Genomic DNA, 24,809 nt, shown 5'->3' on the forward strand with positions numbered 1-24,809 from the left:
TTGTCGTCACTTTAATAAAGGTAGTACTAATTGGTTCTTAAAGGGGTGTTCCAGTTCTCTCATAGAAGTTGTCGGAGCTGGGGAGCCTCCTCTACCACTTCCTTATGTCATATAGCTTTCAGCGTTTTTGTCTTTTAGCTCCTCATTGTGTATTCCCATAATTATTACCGTGGGCATTCACTTCTTGGAAGCTCCTGACACTTACTGGCCGTCCAAAAATGTCATTCCCAAATTAACGGGTCTTGACGCATTTTAAAGATTGTTAGGCGTTCAGAAAATATTTACAGGTAAACTCTTAGAACGGTGGTCTCCTAAACAAAAACATATTCCCAGTACATGGGATAGATGAGAAGTGAATCATCACCAGTGATCTGACCACTGAGAGATACCCATAGATGTTCGCACTGTGGGTCCCAAAATCTGCTGTGTAAATGGAGCATGTACATCTATAAAGCAGGTGTGGCCCGTGCTCTGTGTGTCGGCCCGTGCTCTGTGTGTCGGCCCGTGCTCTGTGTGTCGGCCCGTGCTCTGTGTGTCGGCCCGTGCTCTGTGTGTCGGCCCGTGCTCTGTGTGTCGGCCCGTGCTCTGTGTGTCGGCCCGTGCTCTGTGTGTCGGCCCGTGCTCTGTGTGTCGGCCCGTGCTCTGTGTGTCGGCCCGTGCTCTGTGTGTCGGCCCGTGCTCTGTGTGTCGGCCCGTGCTCTGTGTGTCGGCCCGTGCTCTGTGTGTCGGCCCGTGCTCTGTGTGTCGGCCCGTGCTCTGTGTGTCGGCCCGGTCTCCTGTTCTTTAGGTCGGGCTTTTGGCAATCATATTTTTATCATGTATACTTTAGAGAGGTGATTAAAAAAAACAAAAATCAATCAAATGTCATCTGTAAAAAACCTTTAAGGATGTAGTCACCTTCAAGGACAAAGATATTTTGAGCTAAAGCAATTTTTTTTTTTAGCAATTGAGTTGCAGTAATGGCCTTGTCCTGTACTTGAATATCGTTGGCATAGCCTTTGAATAGGTCATCCGTACTAGATCGGTGATGGTGCGACACCTGCTGATCATCTGTCCCCATTGTTGAGAACCAGATGTGCTTAGTTGGGGGCGGAATAGACAGCTCCATCAACTGCATAGTGGCCACAGAGGGGTACTGCAGATCCTCACCTACTTATTCCTATAGGGGGAGGATGTTCAGTACCTGAGCAATAGCCCCTGTGCAGTTGATGAAACTGTGCTGTTCCACTCTGCAACTGATCCGGCTGTGGCCGTCTCCCCCCTGGGGCGCTGTGGCCGTCTCCCCCCTGGGGCGCTGTGGCCGTCTCCCCCCTGGGGCGCTGTGGCCGTCTCCCCCCTGGGGCGCTGTGGCCGTCTCCCCCCTGGGGCGCTGTGGCCGTCTCCCCCCTGGGGCGCTGTGGCCGTCTCCCCCCTGGGGCGCTGTGGCCGTCTCCCCCCTGGGGCGCTGTGGCCGTCTCCCCCCTGGGGCGCTGACTGCAGCGAGCAGTGGACATACTGCTTCCTGACTGCTTGCCCTGGGAGCTGAGTCAGGCTGATTGTTCATTCCTAGGGAGGCTTCTCATCGGGTCACATCCTACTTTTATACAGTATATCAAATATGTCGTTATAGACCAGGTATAAACACTACAAGTCTCAGCATGTGTTAATTTTCTGAGCGCTTGGTAATGAAGCCAATGGTCTTCTCCTTACTGCAGATGTTAGCAGGGAACAACCCCAATCACTGACCGAATATCATTACATTAAGATAAAGAATATATAAATGAAGCTGACGTGTAAGAATTCTGTGTATGTGACCATGTGAGGCTCCGCTCCCCCCAGGGCAGATCAGCCAGCCATGCCATCCTGCACGAGCCTGCCCATTCCTTCCATTCCTCCAGCAGTGACAGCTCAGGTCTATTTCTATCCCGCTAAGTCCTCCGGCCTCCATATCCATGGGCCGTGATTCATCAGGAGTTTTCCTGGGCGCTGTCACTTCACACTGCTATGTTTAGAGCAGGTGTGAGGTTGTGAGTGGGTTTGGGAAGGTATGAAAGGTCGCACTCTTGGATACGGGCATGTATAGGAAAGAAGGAGCCCACCAAGAAGGGTCAGGGTGTTGTATGTCAGGGAATCCCTAGAGAGCAGGTTATCCCCGGGCCGGCCCTTCATCATGCCCATTTTCGTTTATTGGTTACTCCGACCTCACACTGTTAATTAGAGTTTGGAAACCGTATCGCACTATTCTTACATTGTGGCTCATACTATGTGACATGGTTGATTGCTATCCTTCCACCCGACCAGCGTTGCACGTTCTGCCCACGATCTAAGATTAACCCCCACAATAATCCATAAGGCTCTCTTCATGCTGCACAAGTGCTCTGGAATGCTCTACCCCAGACAAGCTGACTCTTTTCCAACAAGCCTTGTTAAAGGAGTCATCCTTTACTTCTAGATTGATTATCTATCTTACTGGTGGGTCATCAATATCTGATTCGTGGGGGTCCGGCACTGCCCACCAATCAGCCGTTTACACCTCCGACAACTGGGTGTAAACACTGTACAGAGCCGAATCGGTACAGCTCCATACACCGTGTAGTGGCCGTTCTCAGGTACTGCAGCTCCTGTCTCCTTCACCTCAATAGGAACTGAGCTACAGTACACAAGCTGATGAGAGGGGGTGCGGAGGGTCTCACACCCCACCAATATGATCTTCTATTGGTTCCTATCATAATAATCATAAATATCTAAGTTATGGATATATCTTTAAGTGAATGTGTCATCAAAAAAATACCTTTTAAAATCCAATTATTTTGGTAAAGTTTTATTTACTTTTTTTGTTTTCCCATAGTTTTTATATTACAGAAAAATTCAGATATTTTCCAATTTTCACTTTGGCCACAAAGCTTAAGGAAGCATTCCTCCTCCCATGAAAGTTGTCCTCTTAATGCATTGCAGTTATCATATTACATAGCAGTGTGTACTTACAATTGCTAATTTTACCCTTCTACCCAGATAATTATTCTCTCTTCTCTATGTAGAAACGTTAAGGCTTTTGTCCTTGCATTTATCATCCGTTTCTTCACCTCCTATTCCATCCAGCTGCTCCGCTCCTCCTTTTTCCTGCCATAGACATTTGCAGTGACTCATGACTTGTGCAGGGAAAATTGACCTCCGGTTTGTACTGAGCTTAGCAGGATTCAGCTAGTCTGTTTTTAATCACCTGATGTCATAGAACTAATGGAAAAGAGAAGAATTATCTGGGTAGAAAGGGAAAATGAGCAATTGTAAGTACACAGTGCTATATAATATGATTACTGTGATATATTAAGAGGATAACATTTTCATGGGAGGAGGAGTGTTTGCCATTTTCTGAAATCCCCAGGTCCTCACTTCTTATACGTGAATTACTTGGTCACTCTGTGATGTCTGACTTTCCGTTTTCATGTCCTCAGCGTTGGAAAGTGCTGCAGAATACTCTGGCATCACATACAGTTTTGTATTTTTCTATACACCCATCATGGCAGGGTAAACCCGAACCTTCCGCCGTTCTGCTGAACCCATCTGGGGTTCTATGGGATTTGGGCTTAGTAGTGGTCTTGGTATGGCGGCCATAATTGTGATCACATTGTGTGAGCCCATCTGCCAGTGACAAGGAGATCTATTTAGATGGGGGGATAAAGGAAAGGTGATGGACGTCTGGCCCCTGGGGGGTATAAAAGCCCCCTGTGTGTATGGCTCTGCAGTGTGCTTACATTACCACCACGTTATTCGTGGTCTATGGGAGCAGTGCTCAGGCGTGCCCACCATGGTACCAGCATGCAGCGCTCCTTACCCCGACAGGACCACAGATATCCTGGCCGATCCCCATACCCCTCAGTATAAGGCAGTTGGGTCCTTTGGGCCGGGCACATGGCATCACTGTAGTATCACGCTGACTGTTCCCTTTTGTACAGACTTGCAGCTTTTATCCTCTTTTGAGCACTCGCTCATTTTTTGACCATTCATGGATCTGTGTTTCATCCAAAGCAACTCGAGGCCAAAGTTTTGTTTATTTTCTTCATTGTGAAGTTGGAAGAAGTCTGGAGGATAATGTGACACCACTCCAGAGATGCGTCTGATCTGCACCCAGCACGGTCCGCACCCCTGACCGCTGCTTTATGGTCTTTACTGGCCGATCTCCCTGTGGAGAACCTCTAGGTATTCATCAATGTCACAAATCACAACATTTGGATCATTGCCCCATAATGTGAGCTTGTGAATCTCCCCTCCGGACGGCTTGTGTGATAGTGGCCCGGATGTCTCCCCAGCCCCTGTGAATGGGGTGGGCTCTGCCCCTGCGTTATATAAGGGCATGGAATGTGCCCCTCCGTCCTGTAGATCCCGGCTCTCCGCTCAGCAACTTCTCTTCTGTTTCACAGACAAACTCATCGACGTGGAGCATCTGACTAAGGGCGAGCAGGAGTCCCAGCATCTGAAAGGTACGCCGAGGGGTAGTGGGTCTCATAATTACAGCTCCCACTGTCAGGGCATGCTGAGAGTTGTAGTTTCACTAACGTTGAAATGCCGCACGATGCTGATCCCCCGACCTAATTTGTTATTAGTCTAAGCAGTAATATCCCTAATTGTATGCTTGGCAAGTGGCTCTCCGGCTGCCACCGCACTACAACTCCTACCCGCTGTAGGGGCATGCTGGGGATTGTAGTTTTCCCCATCGCCGGAGCACTACTTTTTTGTTTCAGTAGTTTACGGCAGGGATTCCTGGGCTGTTGTAATTTGATACAGCTTTGCATTTGATTTCCCATATCACTGTGACGGTGGGAGCCTGGTATCCTCGGGGCAGCGGCCAAGATGGAAGCGACAATGGGGGGCATTGACCCTTGGTGCAAAGTGGCGGGGGTGCCAACCAGCCACTGTGTGTTGGCCAAGATATTTAGATAGATGGCTAGATAAGCAAAAGCAAAGTGAACCTTGGCTTTGGGCAATAGAAAGCCAAACTGTCTCTGCACCCCCAGGCTAGATATTGTATGCTATCATATTTCATATTATGTTTTGTATTATGTTTTGTATTGTATTAATGTTTTTAGTTATATTTAATAATATATATACATATATATATATATAATATATATATAATTTTATTTATTTTTTGCAATTATCGTATAGTCGTCCTGGTCTCTGCACCTGCTGCATGTCCAGATACAGTGACATGTGGTCTATTTTGGGCGGCCCCATATGTTAGGTGGATTGTCGGTGTGACATGACGCGATAGCCTGTACTTTTCTACTTTGACACTTGTTGCCAGCACTCAACGGGTGAAGCTCGGGGGCAGCCGTGTGAGTGTTGGCACTGATGGGAGCGTTGGCATCGCCTCCTCTTTATCTCGCGCCTCCTTCCACATCTCATTCCTCAGCGTTTAGGGCGCCAGTGATTTTCTCCATAAATGGGTCTGCGGGATCGGCCCGCGCACCCGCTGATAAGTGCCAGTGTTTGTAGCTCGTCGGCCATTAGTGCTCCTTGTGGTTCTGGACACGATTTCTTATGTTTTCTAGTGGAGCTTAGTGATTCTGTTGTGGAACTAAAGCTCCGTTCACATCTAGTTTTTTGGGTTTTTTTTCTGCTTTTGTTGGAGGTACTGTATATAGCAGGGGGTGGACGCCTCCAACACACCACTATATATTCCTACAGCAGTATGTGTTAGCCATGTACTCACCTTACAAAAAAAAAAAAAACCGTTTTTCAATACACTGGATATGAAAAAAAATTAACATAAAGTAGTTTTTACAAAAATATAGAAAGTAACAATGTAATTAAAAATAAAATGTGAACAGATCCCTATAAGTTGTGGTCAGCAAAGCAACTTCTGGGTGGATTTCTGAGTATTGAACAGACCACCCAAGTGTTAACCCCCCACCCCCTCCACATTCTAAGTACAGAATTATAACCTGGCACTAGCACTTGTGATTAATGAGGTGACCCAAATATTTGTCCGTGAGAGATTAAGGCAGCTACATGGCAAAGAATAATTAATCTGAGGGGCTGCGGTTTCCCTTTAAATTGAATCTGTCAGCAGTTTTTTTGCTATGTAATCTGAGCGCAGCACGATGTTGGGACTGACCGCCTGATTCCAGTGATGTGTCACTTACTGGATTGTTGGGTGCTGTTTTGATACAATCCCAGTTTTCGCTGCTGTAGATCTAGCAGTCCTATGAATGCTGAGGGGTGTATAACCTCGCCCACAGCACTGATTGGCAGCTTGCTAACAGTGTACACAGGAAGCAGCCAATCAGTGGTGGAGGTGGAATTACACAAATTAGCTGGACTGTCCTGCACGTGAAACCTAGTCCTGCAGTGATAATCTCCTGCTGATAAGACACTGATTGTATTGAAACTATAACACACAGCCTAGTAAGCGTCACATCGCTGAAATCGGGGTCTTTGAATGCAAAATATAAGCCAAATTGTAGACTAGACTATTTTCTGGACGTTCACAATCACATGCAACATCTAACGAAACACCCTGTAGGTTTGTAGTTTGGCGAGTGTAAAGTTGCGATTTCCCAACATTTGGCGACATTGCGTTATTCTTGCACCGAGGCCCCGGTGTAGCCCTATGTGTTGGACTCCGGAGCAACAATGACCTTATTTCTATTGTTTTAACCCCTTGATTTTGTAGCCATTATTCATATCCGTCAGCGCCACAAGGTCTTCTGACGATTTCACACTGGGGACTATCATATCCGTCTAATTTTTCCGCTGTTTCTTTCCCGCTGTTAAAGGGAGTCCTGCGGAAGCGAAGGATTCAGATTTATCGGACACGCTCAGTCCTAGCAAGGAGAAAAGCAGCGACGACACTACAGACGGCCAAATGGATGAACAAGAGCTGAACGAACCACTTAATAAAGTTATATTAAAAGGTGGGCCAGTGCTCTATTGGTGGTCTTATCGGCCACTTACGTCTTTAAATCGGAATCGTTATAATTGGAAAAAAATAAGTTTTAGTACCAGTGATCTTAGTGATCAAAAGCCGGTGATCGGACCGAGCGTACTACATTGCCGAGCGGCCACAGCTTGTCTCACCGGTTGGGTCCTGTGATCTGGTTTTTGTTTGTTTTTTGTAATTTTTTTTCTACTCTATCCTCCCTGATGATAAAATGGAGGTGTAAGTCAGGTCTAATCATTTTATTTCCGTCCCTCTCTGCTTATAGACAGTGAAAAGCTCTAAACAAGCCTTAAAATGTGGTATGACCAATGCACGTGCAACCTGTCAGTCACAGCCAAGAATGGATGTATTTAGGGGGGGGGGGGGGAATACTTTTGCTATTGGGTTTCGTTAAATATTTAGCACTTTAACTAGCCTATTCCTAAGGGGGGATAGGTGCTGGTGGCAGAAAAATGGGTCCTTGGTGGCAAACCCATAGAGTAAGATGATCAAATACATACTGGATAGTGTGGTGTTGTAGTGGACGGACGTGGGGCTGGGGGGCGACGTGCAGTAACAAATATATCAATAAGAATTGCGTGTATAAAGTGATGCCCAGATAATCCCTCCAACAATCATGGTAATTGAAATGTATACACAGGTATTTATGATCAGTGCCTCTCTATAAATAAAAGAAACCACAGTTTGTGGGGTTTCTGCTAACATCGCAAACCTAGTGTTTGGGCTATAGAGCTTAATGTACAATGTAAATAATTCTGTAATCTCTATTAAAGTGTCAGTTTATAATGCTACAAATAGTTCCCACCGCAGACCGAGCTTCTCAGCTACCAGTCAGTCATGTGAAAAATAAAAAGTAGTAACAAAAAGACGACCTGCAGTTCTCTGGAGGAGATGGGGGGTTATCCTGGTACCTGCGAGTGCTCCTGTGTGCACTGGGATCCACTTTATTCAGCAAAGAATTTAGTTGCACAGACTTGTTACATTTAGGCTATGTGCCCACGTTGCAGAATGTTCACAGAATTTTTCCTTAGCAAAACCGGACTCCTTTCGCAGGAAATCCGCTTGCGGTTTTTTTTTTCGGAGCGTCCCAATACAATAATATAGCGGCAAATCCACAGATTTTCCTCAAAATTAATGAACATGCTGCGTTTTGTTCCGCAATGCTTTTTTTTTTTTTTTTTTGGCGAAAAAAACGCTGCATGGGCACAAATTGCGGAATGCATTAAAATTATGGGATGCTTAATGTAAGTGGTTTTTTTAAGCTTTTTTGCAGCGGGAAAAAAAAGCACTAAAATCCGTAACGTGGGCACATAGCCTTAACGGAGGGCTCCCAGCGTCTTGCTGCACTATGTCCATTTCTAATTTCTTCTGGATACAGGATCCCTGCAGCTGACACCAGGGCACACAGGAGCACCCGGAGGTACAAGGATAACCCCCATCCTCCAGTGAACTACTCCAAGGAGGCTCTATCGGCAAACTGCAGGCCGCCTTCTTGTTAACTCCTTTTTGTTTTGCATGCATGATTGGTAACTGAACTGCTTTGTCTGCAGGGGTTACTATTTGTAGCATTATAAACAGACACTTTACTAGAAAGAGATTAATTATTTACTTATTATTTATTTATTACTATTAGTTACTTTATTATGTACTTTATTATTTACTTATGACTATTATTTACTTACTATTTACTTATTTCTATTATTTACTTATTACTATTATTTATTTATTACTATTATTTACTTTATTATTATGTACTTTATTATTATTTACTTATAACTATTATTTACTTATTATTTACTTATTATTGTTATTAATTTATTATTTATGTAAGATCTATATCCCAATCACTAGATTTGTGGTGTTGGCAGAAACACCACAAATTATTGTTTCTTAGAAGTATTGATCATAAACACCATGATTTTTGAAGGGATTATCTGGGCATTACTTTATACATGCAATTCTTATTGATTATATTTATAATTGCACGTGTTCTTCCTTCCCCCTCCTCCCCCATGTACATCCACTAGCTGTTTAGCACGACAGTATCCAGTTTGTATATGAATATTTTGCACGGTTTGGCTTTTACAGACTGTTTTCCTGCTCGTTGAACTTGGATGTGGTCATAAATCAGCAGAGACAAGCTCAGGAAAAGACCTAGAAGTCACTGTCAGGCCATCATCGCGGACTCTCTGGCAGTTTCTCAGTTGACTCATTCTGCAGCCAGCAATAGAATGTGCAGCACAGAGCCCATAGAAGGCAAACACTGCAACATTTTTAATGAAACCAAATTACAAAAATTATTTTTAGCCCCCAATTACGTGCATTTAAAAGGAAGGTGGATAACACCTTTAATTATTTTTGAGCCATTTAGGTTGCTAGGATTACATATCGGCTAGCATATTCACTTTGGGATTGAATCCTGTAATCTAGAATAATACTGACCATCTGTACGTGTACATTACCTGTCTTCTGAGAATAATCCATGTAATGCTGTGCGACTTCCTCCAGATGAGCTGCATACTGTCCAGTCTGGCTCTAATGATGCAAAGCAGGACCTGCAGCAGCTGCGGAAAGAGCTGTCGGAGGCGCAGGATCTTGCAAAGTCCAGCAGGCAGAAATGCTCCGAACTTCAAGGTAACATTTGTGTTCTGGAGTCTGATGGCTGCATGCAAAATTCCTCTGCATAGACATGGGCAGTTTTCACGTAACCCTTTGTGCGTAGTTATAGATCTTTTACTTTTGATGCTTTGTCTGCAGCACTTCTAGAAGAAGAGCGGAAATCCAGTAGGAAGCAAGCGGAAGAGTCCACCAAGCAGATTCAGCACCTCCAAGGTACCCGCCACCTTATAACCCTAATACCAGACCTGTAGTGGACGTTATTGTACAACACTTCTGTCCCCAAATTACTATTAGCCTGCAGATAAAGGTTTAATCTGCAAAACAATAGCGATACAATGCTGTCCGGCCTCGGTACTGAAATTTTGACTGTCCGGATAAAACTAACTTTATTCCTCCTGGGAGCCACCTTCTCTCAGTCATTGAGGCATGCGCAAAGTTGTCGTCGCTTACAGCATTGCAAGTGGCAGCTGTAAGCCTGTCCCTGCACTGTGATTGACAGTTCACTCTGTACCGGTGCTTTGATTGACAGTTCGCTCTCTACCGATTCACGGCAAAGTCAACTGTCACTCAAGTGTATCGAGGACGCTTCTTGCATGCTTCTATGACTGAGAGCTGGTGGCTCACCGGAGGAATAAAGTTAGCTTTCAGTAAGACTGGGCAGCAAAGGAACACTGTTTATGTGCAGATTGGCCCAATATCTGTAGGTTAATAGTGTTTGGGTTCCCTTTAAGGCTGAATTAATGCCTAACGAAATCTTCTGCAACTTTTTACACATCTCATCCTGTAACCTCTTTTCAATGAAAAATTAAAGGAGTTTGAAGAATTAAAGGCGGAGCTGCTTTACACACCTTTCCTGGGTTCAGTGCCGAGTCTCGGGGGTCTCATGGTCTGCAGCTCTCACACACATACCACTACCATCAATGACTGAGCTCATGCCGTGTACTCGGGCAGGGCAAATGAGGAGCAGCAGCTGAGACTCAGCTCTGGACGTGTGTGTGAATATATATATATATATATATATACACACACATACACACACACACACGCACACACACCGTATATAATTTTTTTTTCAGAACATATATTAGAGGCAATGATCCCTGAAGCAGCAGGGCTCAATATTTAATATCCAATATTGCTTTATTTTTTTTAGCATTCTTTTTTTGAGAGGCCTAATCTACGTGTTTTTTGGAGCAATTTTGGTTCTTGCTGGCAATGTTTCATTGTTGTAGAGGGATAAATGGTAAATAAACCTGTTTCTATTCTGACTTCACGTCAGTAGCAGCCGTTATTGTATGTATGGAAAGAGACAAATTAAAGCCTTTGTTTTTGTCCCCCAGCTCAATTGCACAGGTTACAGGAAGAGATTGAAATCTTACGTGAAGAAAAAGAAAATGATATCTCTAGTACCCGGGAAGAGCTGATGAATGCGCAGGAAGAGATCGCCATCCTGAAACACGTCTCTGAACAAGTCGCTACTGAAAGAGAAGGAGAAATAGCCGAGCTGCAGGGAGAGCTACAGGAGGTGCGGTTTGAACTTGAGCATTGGCGCAAAACAGCCAAACAGTACGAGTCAGAAATCGTCAACCTACAAGCCAATTTCCAGGCGCAGTGCAAAGATCGGGAGGACCAGCAAGTGTCTGAGTCAGTAAGATTGCAAGGTCAGTAGTGTGCTAGCCACCAAGATTCATTGTCACACTAGATAATGCTATTAACCTTCAGATATAGGGTTAGTCTGCAGGTTTATTGGGTTAGAAAGTTGCCCAGCTGCTGTACTGAAAACGCGGCTAGCTGGAGAAAATCAACTTTATTCCTCCTATGAACCACTGGCTTTTAGTCATGCATACATGACTGAAAGCTGGCGGCTCCTGGGAATAATAAAGTTGACTTTCTCCTGTGCGCTGCACTTTCAGTATGGCATCCTGGCACCTTTCTAACTCTACTAACCTGTAGACTAACCCTATATCTGCAGGATCATAGTATTTTCTGACGTGACAATTTTCTAATATAATTTTACACTTCCTCAACTTTCGCGATCTCTGCTTGCGGTGATTGAATGAGGACGTTTGAGTCTGTCATTGATGCACAGGTGCTCAGCTCTTTACGGCTATCTGAGCCCTGTCTCGTAACGACCCGTGCACCTATGTGTCCCGTCACGTGCCTGGGCAGATTCTGATCCAGTGGAGGGGAACTATTTGTGTTCCTAATGACTGTACCAATTCCTTATGGTCCTCAAGAACTCTGCATGCAGTTTGTGAAATAATTTGCTGACGTTGTCGTCATTGTTTCTCATAACCTCTGTATTATAATGGCTCGTTATAACCATGCCCCAACTTCACAGCTGAAATGGAGGAACTCCGGAAAAGTGTAATTTCTCTGGAGGCAGAGTGCTCCTCTCTGCAGAAAGAGAACGCTGCTTTGACTGGACAGTGCCAGAGGATTGAGAGCGAGCTGCGCAGGTGAGGAACGTTTTTACAAGATTGTTTCTGAGAACCATGTGAAGCTCAATCTAGCTCCTGGCTCATGTTGATCGTCTCCATACGTCCTATTCACCCTCCATTGTCCTCCAGTACGTTATTTGTAATTACATGGTAGGATATGGCCAATGTAAATCTGCTTGTCGTAGTCCTCCCTCTGTGGACTGTCACTAGTGGAGCAAAGCGATTTTTAGTCCAAGCGTTTTCTTAGTGTTTTCCTTCTTCTCCCAGTTCTCAGAAGCAGTCTCAAGGCCTCTCAAATGATCTCAGCGTCTTGGAGAGTTCCCGGAAGGCGCTTGAAAGTCAGGTGGGATCTATGAAAGAACAGAGTCAGCGAGAGGCGACCAACTTGAAAGTTCAGCTCAAAGAGGCAGAGAAGCGCGTCCTCAACATTCAGCAGGAAGTGAGTTTAAAGGGGGTCTCTCTAACTTCCATCTATCACTTGGTCACAGGATATGTTATGCATACATGATTGCTGGGGGTCTGATAATCAAGGCCAGCATCGATTGTACCTGGTGGGCGACTTCAGGCTCCATTCACTTTAATGGGCCTGACAGATGGCGTTCGGGCACCCAGAAATCATACATTTGTCAGCTATTTTGTGGATAATCGTTTTGCATGGAAGAACCCCTCTAATGAGCTCTTTCTTCAAAGAAACTGTAGCGCTTTCTGAATATATATATATATATATATATATATATATATATATATATATATATATATATATATATATATATATATAAAATTTACATATATATATTCACATATATATATATATATATATATATGATACGTTTATTTATATAGCGCCAACATAGTATATATATATATATATATATATATATATATATATATATATATATTATTTTTAATTTTTTTGTCACATATATTTGAAAAGAGAAATCCTGAAATCTTACAGCTTTCATGCTGGTACGTAAGACTTATCTTTATCTGATACTTAATTTGTAAAGATCACTACTCTGTTGTCATCTCCATATTATAGAAATTCAACACTAAGATAACGCAGAATCTACCATTGATTATCAGTGATATCACAGATCACCTCCTCTACCTCCCTGTACAATGTTCTCTGCACAGGTCACTGAGCATGCCTAGAAGACTTTCCCATCAAAGTCAGTGCGTGTGCCCAGACTATTGCAGCTCGGTCCCTGTAGATGCTGTTGGTCTTATCTCTGAATGTGATGGCTGCCCCCCCATAATCATGCACAGAAAATAGAATTAAAAAAATCTACATTGGAAAAATAAAAAATATATATTCAAACAAAACCTATGAAATAGGTGATAAATGCTAGCACAGCTGGGGGGGTCTAATCGCTGGGGCCCCCACTGATTGCATAAGGCCGTGGCTGGAAGGGTGAATGGAGCGGCCGTCTAGCGTGCACGTTAACCCTCCACTCGATCTATGGCATCTAGAATATGATCCCTTTTCCTGATACATAAAAACATTAAATCCCTTAAAAACATGGCTCAGTATCCCAGGCGTTGTCCCACCGCACAGAGCCCACCGGTATACAGCCATTTTCCAGTAATGACCTCCTACTGGTGACCTGATTCTGAATTTTATCTTTTTTAGTATGAAAACACACAAGCGAAACTATCAGAGCTGAAAATGACGTTCGAGAAAACAGAACAAGAAAAGCAAATGATCGCTGACGAGCTGAAACAATGTAAAGAGAACCTAAAGCTGCTGCAGGAGAAGGGGAATAATAATGTAAGTGCCGCCTCCACCATGCTACCTGCGGTCGCACCGCACCGGACTCCTGACCGCCATTATTATATGTGCTGTGGTTACAAAGCACAGGTTGAAAATGACTTCACGTACTGCCCATCATGCTTAATGTGCCACAGCGTCTGTTTCAGGGCTGACATTATTTGTTTTATTACATCACTGCTTATTATAGAACGGCTTTTCTTTTTTTTTTATACATTCGGGGGATTTTTTTTTTTTTTAAGTTGCGAGGCCAGCTATTCTTTGTAGACCGTGAATGTCATAACACTTTACCACCGTGCTGATACATGAGTCAGTCTAGGCGATGGCTTTCTACCATTACTCCCTGCACATAAATGCTTCTCGAGGCAGATTTTTTCCTGTGAGAACAAAAAGATTGGGTGTGTTACTCAACATGCTCGATCCTTTTTTTTTTTTTTTTTTTTTCTTCTCTCGCAACATCATCAATCGGGGTGAGCCGGAGTGCCTCCATACACCCAGTCTCATTTGAAAACAGCGAGGTCTGTCTACTTTTCTGCAACATACATGGTAGTATTATAGTAACTGAGCAACTATACATCTGTCATGTATAGTTACCCTACTTGGTGTCCTCTGTTACCTCCTGTATGGAGACCACCATTCCTGTCCTCCTGCTTCTGTGATGACCACCCCAGTGGGAAGTGACCCACGGCACAAATAAGTGGGGAGATGTGATTCAAACTTACCAAATCGCTCCCTATGCTGCTGTAGTGGCCATCTTGGATGCAGAGGGACCAGATCGCTGATCTGTGAAGGCAAAAGGAGGTCACCAGGTAGGATGATTATACGTAAGATGTGTACCACTTTTCATCACCAGGTTGGAGAGTCACTTTAAAGGGAATCTGTCAGCAGATTTTTGCTTCCTCATCAGAGAGCAGCATGATGTAGGCAGAGAGAAGCTGAATCCAGTGATGTATCACTTAGATTACTGGGTGCAGCCGTTCTGGCACAATCAGAGCTTTTAAATTAAGCCTGAAGCAGAGCTGAGAAAGCTAGCCCCGCCCACACCAGGCTCTGTGGAGCTGAGAAAGCTAGCCCCGCCCACACCAGGCTCTGTGGAGCTGAGAAAGCTAGCCCCGCCCACACCAGGCTCTGTGGAGCTGAGAAAGCTAGCCCCGCCCACACCAGGCTCTGTGGAGCTGAGAAAGCTAGCCCCGCCCACACAGGCTCTGTGTGTACAATGTCTATAGACAGTGAGATGCTTATCACAGGAGGGGGGCGTTGCCAGACTAGTCCGGCAATGTTAATCTCTTAGTGATGAACCTTTCACAGTTGCTTAGCAGCACGCACTTTGACAAGTGACACATCCCTGAATTCTGTGTTTCAGCCTCTATCTCCTGCTGTCTTAAGATTACATGGCAAGAACCTGCTGACAGAATCCCTTTAAGAACCGGTTTATAAGAGCGTATTGTGGCCACATGCACCAATTTGATGGGGAAATGATCTATACAAGCCGGAACATAACAGACTCATTTTTCTTTAATAGCAAAAATGAGTCCCGTTTGTGCAGATGGTAGTTTGCAGTGTGTGTGTCCTATGGATGTGCATGTGATGTAACGTGCCCTGGATCGGTGAGCGATGCATGTGACGCCACTTGTTCTAGAGGTGACCACACCGTGCAGTCAGTGCTGCTAAGGCTCCATGGTGAGGGGACGATTACTCCCAAGGCTCGGATATTTTTGCACTTGGGCACAACCCTAGGAGTCTTTGTTACAGTTTCTTTTGCATAGGTCGCTCATGACTTTTCATCCTTATTAGGAAACTTTGAAGTCATGGAGTGTTAGCTGTCTTGAAGTAATGGCACATGTGGACGTGTCCCCGCAAATTTACACACTTAAGTTTTATTTGCAATGTGAAACGTATTGGTATCTTAATAAGGTGATCCAGGAAGGGAATAGAGAAAAAAATTCCTATACAAAATGTCGTCATAAATAAATTCAAAATACTTTTCATTAGCAAGTCATAATTGTTTTATTTTGGGGAGGTATTCATTCTAGAATATAAGTGGCCGCCACCTTTTTACATTTACTGAAATCTGTCAATGGACTGTTATCTGTGAGCAAGTGCAGTAGGAAGCTCCACTGTGGTGACCTAATCATACCTTAACCTATACCATATATTGTCATTCATAATGACCTGGTGGACAGCAGTGTGAGCAGCCTCTTCTTACCTCAGCACTCCTGGTATCTCCGGTATTAGATCAGATAGACAGGGTGGACAGCAGTGTGAGCAGCCTCTTCTTACCTCAGCACTCCTGGTATCTCCAGTATTAGATCAGATAGACAGGGTGGACAGCAGTGTGAGCAGCCTCTTCTTACCTCAGCACTTCTGGTATCTTCAATATTAGATCGGATAGACTGGGTGGACAGCAGTGTGAGCAGCATCTTCTTACCTCAGCACTCCTGGTATCTCCGGTATTAGATCAGATAGACAGGGTAGACAGCAGTGTGAGCCGCCTGTTCTTACCTCAGCACTTCTGGTATCTTCAATATTAGATCGGATAGATGGGGTGGACAGCAGTGTGAGCAGCCTCTTCTTACCTCAGCACTCCTGGTATTTCTGGTATTAGATCAGATAGACAGGGTAGACAGCAGTGTGAGCAGCCTCTTCTTACCTCAGCACTCCTGGTATCTCCAGTATTAGATCATGTGGACAGCAGTGTGAGCAGCATCTTCTTACCTCAGCACTCCTGGTATCTCCAGTATTAGATCAGATAGACAGGGTGGACAGCAGTGTGAGCAGCCTCTTCTTACCTCAGCACTTCTGGTATCTTCAATATTAGATCGGATAGACGGGGTGGACAGCAGTGTGAGCAGCCTCTTCTTACCTCAGCACTTCTGGTATCTTCAATATTAGATCGGATAGACGGGGTGGACAGCAGTGTGAGCAGCCTCTTCTTACCTCAGCACTTCTGGTATCTTCAATATTCGATCGGATAGACGGGGTGGACAGCAGTGTGAGCAGCATCTTCTTACCACAGAACCCCTGGTGTATCCAGTATTAGATCAGATAGGCGGGGTGGACAGCAGTGTGAGCAGCATCTTCTTACCTCAGCACTCCTGGTATTTCTGGTATTAAATCAGATAGACCGGGTGGACAGCAGTGTGAGCAGCATCTTCTTACCTTAGCACTCCTGGTATCTCCAGTATTAGATCAGATAGACAGGGTGGACAGCAGTGTAAGCAGCCTCTTCTTACCTTAGCACTCCTGGTATCTCCAGTATTAGATCAGATAGACAGGGTGCACAGCAGTGTGAGCAGCCTCTTCTTACCTCAGCACCCCCTGGTATCTCCAGTATTAATCAGAGTGGACAGCAGTGTGAGCAGCCTCTTCTTACCTCAGCACTCCTGGTATTTCTGGTATTAGATCAGATAGACAGGGTGCACAGCAGTGTGATGAGACCGCGGTCATTTTATTTCTACAGTAATCACCTCCCTAGACAAATCAATTGTCATTTGCTAGTCAAAAGGTATTTAGGAAGTTATTTATAATGACATTTCCATTTTTTTTCTATTCATGGAAAATTCCTTAAACTTTAGCAATTAAAATCAAATCACATGTCGACATCTAGTCACGGCCTTCTAGTTCAATCCTCGGCAACTTCCATACTGAGCAGTCCTGTAGTCACGTTGTCACATGTTTGCCACCAGTTTGTGATGTGAGCAGTGATTGACACGTTGCTTTTTCACTGAATAACTGTTTGTGACTAAATCTGTTCACCATGTCTGTTCTGGCTGCACCAAATAAACATGAAGAATGTTCCTGGGGGTTAAAACGGAGGTGGTGATTCTCATAGAAAAAGCCTACAAGAGTTTATAGAAAGTGGGAGGCCGATGTCATAGCAAACTAAAAGGAAATGCTGTATTTTTCGGACCATAAGACGCACCCCAAGTTTAGACTGCAGAAAATTGGGGGGAAAAAATCCTATTACTTAAAACTTCTGTGGTGCTGTAAAGTGGAGGGGTCATAACTAATTTTAATGCACTAGGGTAGATAAAGGATGTAGCTGTGGTATTGTTAGTTTTTGTCTGCAGTGTGTTTTATGCGCACACAAAGCTCTACTACATACAGTTGGGTCCATATATATTTGGACAGACAACATTTTTCTAATTTTGGTTATGGACATTACCACAATGAATTTTAAACTAAACAATTCAGATGCAGTTGAAGTTCAGACTTTCAGCTTTCATTTGAGGGTATCCACATTAAAATTGGATGAAGGGTTTAGGAGTTTCAGCTCCTTAGCATGTGCCACCCTGTTTTTAAAGGGACCAAAAGTAATTGGACAATTGACTCCAAGGCTATTTCATGGACAGGTGAGGGCAATCCCTTCGTTATGTCATTCTCAATTAAGCAGATAAAAGGCCTGGAGCTGATTTGAGGTGTGTTGCTTGCATTTGGAAGGTTTTGCTGTGAAGTAAACATGCAATCAAAGGAGCTCTCCATGCAGGTGAAACAAGCCATTCTTAAGCTGCGAAAACAGAAAAAACCCATCCAAGAAATTGCTACAATATTAGGAGTGGCAAAATCTACAGTTTGGTACATCCTGAGAAAGAAAGAAAGCACTGGTGAACTCATCAATGCAAAAAGACCTGGGCTCCCACGGAAGACAACAGTGGTGGATGATCGCAGAATAATCTCCATGGTGAAGAGAAACCCCTTCACAACAGCCAACCAAGTGAACAACACTCTCCAGGAGGTCGGCGTATCAATATCCAAATCTACCATAAAGAGAAGACTGCATGAAAGTAACTACAGAGGGTTCACTGCACGGTGCAGCCACTCATAAGCATCAAGAATAAAAAGGCTGAAAAACATCTAAAAAAGCCAGCACAGTTCAGGAAGAACATTCTTTGGACAGATGAAACCAAGAGCAACCTCTACCAGAATGATGGAAAGAGAAAAGTATGGTGAAGGCGTGGTGCAGCTCATGATCCAAAGCATACCACATCATCTGTAAAACCCGGCGGAGGCAGTGTGATGGCTTGGGCATGCATGGCTGCCAGTGGCACTGGGTCACTAGTGTTTATTGATGATGTGACACAGGACAGAAGCAGCCGAATGAATTCTGAGGTATTCAGAGCCGCCATACTGTGTGCTCAGATCCAGCCAAATGCAGCCAAACTGATTGGTCGTCGTTTCATACTACGGATGGACAATGACCCAAAACAAAAAGCCAAAGCAACCCAGGAGTTTATTAAAGCAAAGAAGTGGAATATTCTTGAATGGCCAAGTCAGTCACCTGATCTCAACCCAATTGAGCAGCATTTCACTTGTAAAAGACTAAACTTCAGACAGAAAGGCCCACAAACAAACAGCAACTGAAAACCACCACAGTGAAGGCCTGGCAGAGCATCAAAAAGGAGGAAACACAGCGTCTGGTGATGTCCATGAGTTCAAGACTTCAGGCAGTCATTGCCAACAGAGGGTTTTCAACCAAGTACTAAAAATAAACATTTTATTTAAATTTAATCTGTCTAATTACTGTTGTTCCCTTTAAAAACAGGGTGGCACAGCTGAAACTCCTAAACCCTTCATCCAATTTTAATGTGGATACCCTCAAATGAAAGCTGAAAGTCTGAACTTCAACTGCATCGGAATTGTTTTGTTTAAAATTCATTGTGGTAATGTCTATAACCAGAGTTAGAAAAATGTTGTCTCTGTCCAAATATATATGGACCTAACTGTTATATGCACATATAGACATGCACACAGCTCTGCCTCATACATGCACATATATGCACGCACACAGGTCTGCTACATATATACACACAGATCACGCTCAGCTCTAAAACATATATACATGCATACAGCTCTGCTACATATATACTTGCATACAGCTCTGCTACATACATGCACATTTAGACACGCACACAGCTCTGCTACATATATGCAGATATAGATACACACAGCTCTGCTACATGTATGCTCTTATATCAATATGCGAAAAAAGGAGTCAAAACATCTGTCACTACTAATTTGATAAAAAGGTAAATATTTATTTAAATAACCACACATTTAAATACACAAGACTGGTTTAGCACGTAATAAAACCTAAGTCTAACCTGGATACGGGTAACACGATACCCCACACATCACCATAATAGTACAGCTCAAGGATACAGATTCACTGATTAAGTATAGACACCAATGGTAGTATACATAAGTGATAACAGCACTGTCTACCATCTAAGGGACCCATTCAGAGTAGACAAACACCTAAAGTCCGTGACTGCACCTTACCCATATTAGCTGTGGTGTGTGTGTGGAGTGCTAATATGGGTAAGGTGCAGTCACGGACTTTAGGTGTTTGTCTACTCTGAATGGGTCCCTTAGATGGTAGACAGTGCTGTTATCACTTATGTATACTACCATTGGTGTCTATACTTAATCAGTGAATCTGTATCCTTGAGCTGTACTATTATGGTGATGTGTGGGGTATCGTGTTACCCGTATCCAGGTTAGACTTGGGGTACTGTCACACAGTGAAATTTCCATCGCTGCGACGGCACGATTCGTGACGTCGCAGCATCGTATGAATATCGCTTCAGCGTCGTAGACTGCGGTCACACTTTGCAATCACGGCGCTGGAGCGATGCCGAAGTCCCCGGGTAACCAGGGTAAACATCGGGTTACTAAGCGCAGGGCCGCGCTTAGTAACCCAATGTTTACCCTGGTTACCAGCGTTAACGTAAAAAAAACAAACAGTACATACTCACATTCCGGTGTCTGTCCCCCGGCGTTCTGCTTCTCTCCACTGTGTAAGCGCCATAGCCGGAAAGCAGAGCGGTGACGTCAGACGTCACCGCTGTGCTCGCTTTCCGGCCGGCAGGCGCTCACAGTGCAGAGAAGCTGAGACGCCGGGGACAGACACCGGAATGTGAGTATGTACTGTTTGGTTTTTTTACGTTTACGCTTGTAACCAGGGTAAACATCGGGTTACTAAGCGCGGCCCTGCGCTTAGTTACCCGATGTTTACCCTGGTTACAAGCGAACACATCGCTGGATCGCTGTCACACACAACGATCCAGCGATGTCAGCGGGTGATCAAGCGACGAAAGAAAGTTCCAAACGATCTGCTACGACGTACAATTCTCAGCAGGGTCCCTGATCGCTGCTGCGTGTCAGACACTGCGATATCGTAACGATATCGCTAGAACGTCACGAATCGTACCGTCGTAGCGATGGAAATTTCACTGTGTGACGGTACCCTTAGGTTTTATTACGTGCTAAACCAGTCTTGTGTATTAAAATGTGTGGTTATTTAAATAAATATTTACCTTTTTATCAAATTAGTAGTGACAGATGTTTGACTCCTTTTTTCGCATATTGATATACTGTTTGGGAGTTTGTTCTGTCCAGATGTGGACATATATATGGCTCTGTTCTAATATATTATACATGTATGCTCTTATAGAGATATGCACATTTCTGTTTCATATATGCACATATAGGCGCACTTACAGGCACACACAGCTCTGTTATATATGCACATATAGGCACAAACGCCCGCTACATTACCATACCTTGCAGATCTTTCCAGGCATGTGACAAATCACATGATGTGAAAGGTGCTGGAGCTAGTAAAGTGGAAGGTCCTTCATCTGCAGGGGATGTGCAGCTCCCGGTAGCTTCCACTCAGACACCCAATAATCAGTATCGAGCAGGAGGAGAGCCCCTCACTTTGTGATCGGGAAGGACTTGGTGTCTGCGGTCTCCTCCATCACAGGAAGCTGCCTTCAGATTATGAGATGCACACATTTTTGTTGTTGTTGTTAAAAAGTGTGACTTATAATCTGAAAAATATGATATACATTCTATTGGCCCAATGTACTGTCAGCTCCCGGAGGTCTCCTTCTGGGTCATTTCCAGAACTTCAGACTGTGGGCCGGGTTATTTTACCATTACTTCATGCTACATGTAATAAGTTTTTTTTTCCATTTACAGAGTTGACAGATCAGGTCAGAGATGTCGGTGATCATGGAAGTACAGATGTTCCCTTCTCTAACTTTCAACTTGGCTTAAGAAATCTCCAGTTGAGGTGCATGAGATGAGCAGCTTTGGGGAAAAAAAAAAACATTAACATTCTTACTGCCCAAATTTTATTTTATTTTTTTTCCCCAAATGTGATCATCTCGTGCCAAGTGGAAAGGATAGAAAAGATGCCCACACACCCCACCCAAAGACCATTACCTTGGCCTATCGCAGGGTGTTCTTACTGGTGTCCTCCAGACTTTATCTTCTAGTCCGGGGAGATTCTGGAAATGAGGAGCTTCAGGAGCACATGCCGAAATTTGCTCCCCATGATTTGCATTACTAATCTATGAGATGTTCTGAATCCAATACTCGCAGGTTGATTGATCTGTGTCCGATCCGGTTCTCTGGCTTTATGTTGATTGGAGCACCTGAGTGATTTTTAATATCCCTTCCCTTCTTCAGCCTTCCGCATTACTTCCCGTCCCAGCCGTATTCTTCGGCGTATTCGTGGCTATCCTGTATTGGTGTTACGGCCTGTTGTGGTAGAGAAAGGTACACGCTGCTCTTGTCTGTCCTCCACTGTCCACTACATGACCCATCTGTGTAACGTTAGTGCATGGTCAGGTAGCAGGACTAACCCGGGATTTACTAACCATTAACATCTGTCTGTCTCTTCCTGTGTGCACTAAACACTGACTTCTCCTCCAGTATCTTCATCGTGGTCTCCGTGCTGGAAATGAAGCGTTCAGAAAGGCGGCAGAAGCTGCGCTGCTAAATCGCAGGGATGGATCCTACAGCAACAAACGAGCCACTAAATAAATATTTACATATCCTGTTTATATATCTTCAGTGAATGGGATATTGTTAGAATATATTGTCAGTATGTCACTTATTAGAGATGAGCCAATCAGGTCACTGGATCCAGGTCAGTAGTCTGTGCCGCACGCTGGAATAGATCCCTGCAATCCACTTCCTACCTGCCGGCATCCTTGGCTCAATTTTTTTGATGAAATAGAAAAAAAAAATATGTTGCAATCTGGCAAAAGGTAAAAGTTCATCTTTAATTGAACCATCTCAATTAAAAATTAAAAAAAGATACACAAATTTAGCAGGCTAACGCGTTTTGGTCTCCGGTAAGTGTCCTTAGTAGTGATGAGCGAGCGTGCTGGGATAAGGTGTTATCTGAGCGTGCTCAGGTGCTAACCGATTGTCTTCGGTGTGCTCGAAAAATATGTTTGAGTCCCTTCTGCTGCATGTGTCATGGCTGTCGAGCAGCCGCGGGACTCGAACATATTCTTTGGGCACACCGAAGACACTCGATTAGCACCCGAGCATGCTCAGATAACACCTTTTCCAAGCTCGCTTATCACTATTAAGGACACTTAAAAATCAGAAGGTGTGCCAATGTGTGCATTTCAGACATCCTTAATCATGAAGTCATATAATTATGGTGTCTTGGGAATCAGAAACGCGTCAGCTACCAATGTGTTTTTGTTTTGTTTTTAGTTTTTTTCCACTTGCAATTTTTATTCTACATAATTGAACTTTTACTTTTTGCTATGATGCTGGATTGCAACTTATCATATGTTTACTTGACTATACCGGCCTGGAGATTACCGAGCATCATTGAAAGGAGGACGATTTGCGTTTTTCTTTGCGGTGGTGAGTCCGTATTCTACTTTTTTGATACATGCTCCTCTTTTGATTAGCCGGCTTGGTATAACATTGTCTGGGCGTCACACCACAACGACTGTGTCACGCCAGGCTGGCTAATCAAAAGAGGAGCTGTGGATGTCGGTAAGTATTAGGTGGATCCAGGGCGGCCATGAAATATTGGACCTGGGTCCTGCGAATCGATTCGCCCATCTCTAGCATTTATATTATAAGGCTGCAGATTTGCTGCAGCTTTTAAATCTAATTTTTTTTTCTTTTCATCCCTGCATTCATTACTTTTAATACAGCAGGGGTGAAATCCGCAGTAAATCCATAGCAAAATTTCATTCATGTCATTATTATTATAGACTTATTCTCCAAAGATCCGAATTTTTGTTTTTCTCCAGCTTTGATTCCTTTCTGAATGCTTTATCCTTTATGCATTTCTTTAGCTTGAAATCATCATGGCATTTTTGATGAGTTTATTCGTATGTTCTAATACCTCTCAGTAATCTGTAGAATAACACAATGTGGTGTACCTAGCTGTGTGACGTATTAATATCCTGATTTTTTACAGATTGCAGTTTACATTAGGGGTAGAGGATTATTCTATTGATAAGAGAAGTCTTTCTTTATATACATGGTGGGGTTTTTTTATTTTATTTTTTTTGGTTCACTTTTGGAACTTTAAGGTAATTCATTGGGAACAGATCCATGGGGGTCCTAACTTCTTTAGAAGTAGAGGTGCACACGTGCCATGCCCACCTCTCCATTCATCCTGTGGCCGCCTCAATGGCCGAGATTCCCAGTTCTGGAGATAGATGCTTGTCCACACCTGTTAGACACATTTATGGCATATGCAATAACGTGCTAATAACCCTTTAAAACTAAGCAATACTAGCAGTGCATGCATGCATTTGGTTTCATAGCGTGCTGCTCAATGCTTTGTTCTTTCCATCAAATGCCCCCAAAATAGTTCTGAAGACCTGACACTAGTGGTGTAAACAGGATCTTAAGTCTAATGCCTCTCCTCTTACCGATTCCTCCACTTTTTTCATGTATGGGATCTTCATCAGATGACCCTACCGGTTCCACGAGTAATGGCGGCGTTTCTGTGGCTTGCAAAGTTTCAGAAAGTCTTACATCTCAGACCACCCCCAGTGAAGGACTTCTTGTTCTTTAGGACCAGCCCCATGTCAACGTCTTTTTGTCAAAATCCTCAGTGTCAATCATTTCTTATCCACATCATCCCTCCCCGTCATTTGGCGACATTATTCGCTTGCTATTCTATAGTTTGGGCTGTGAGTCATTACTATTGGAGATGTAGGAGTATAGGACTTTGTGTAGGACATGGGAAGGCAGGAATAAGCCCCTACATCTCTTTAGAAAAGGTGTT

General features: G+C 43.9%; 1 protein-coding gene across 9 annotated transcripts in view; it reads left to right on the plus strand.

Moving 5' to 3' along the window:
* Positions 1-24,809, plus strand: part of SLMAP (sarcolemma associated protein) — a 101,722-nt gene that overhangs the window by 74,200 nt on the left and 2,713 nt on the right. For 4 of the 9 annotated variants that reach the window (XM_077278590.1, XM_077278588.1, XM_077278595.1 and 1 more), the window contains 8 exons: positions 4,398-4,457; positions 6,756-6,893; positions 9,428-9,553; positions 9,677-9,751; positions 10,879-11,199; positions 11,880-11,997; positions 12,247-12,418; positions 13,610-13,747. In XM_077278590.1, the coding sequence (XP_077134705.1) occupies positions 4,398-4,457; positions 6,756-6,893; positions 9,428-9,553; positions 9,677-9,751; positions 10,879-11,199; positions 11,880-11,997; positions 12,247-12,418; positions 13,610-13,747 (1,148 nt within the window). Of the gene's footprint in view, positions 1-4,397; positions 4,458-6,755; positions 6,894-9,427; positions 9,554-9,676; positions 9,752-10,878; positions 11,200-11,879; positions 11,998-12,246; positions 12,419-13,609; positions 13,748-22,222; positions 22,313-24,809 lie in introns of all 9 variants that reach the window. The other 5 variants (XM_077278589.1, XM_077278591.1, XM_077278592.1 and 2 more) reach the window with 3 other exon arrangements.

Source organism: Ranitomeya variabilis, chromosome 8 (genome assembly GCF_051348905.1).
Source record: "Ranitomeya variabilis isolate aRanVar5 chromosome 8, aRanVar5.hap1, whole genome shotgun sequence".
Taxonomy (NCBI): domain Eukaryota; kingdom Metazoa; phylum Chordata; class Amphibia; order Anura; family Dendrobatidae; genus Ranitomeya; species Ranitomeya variabilis.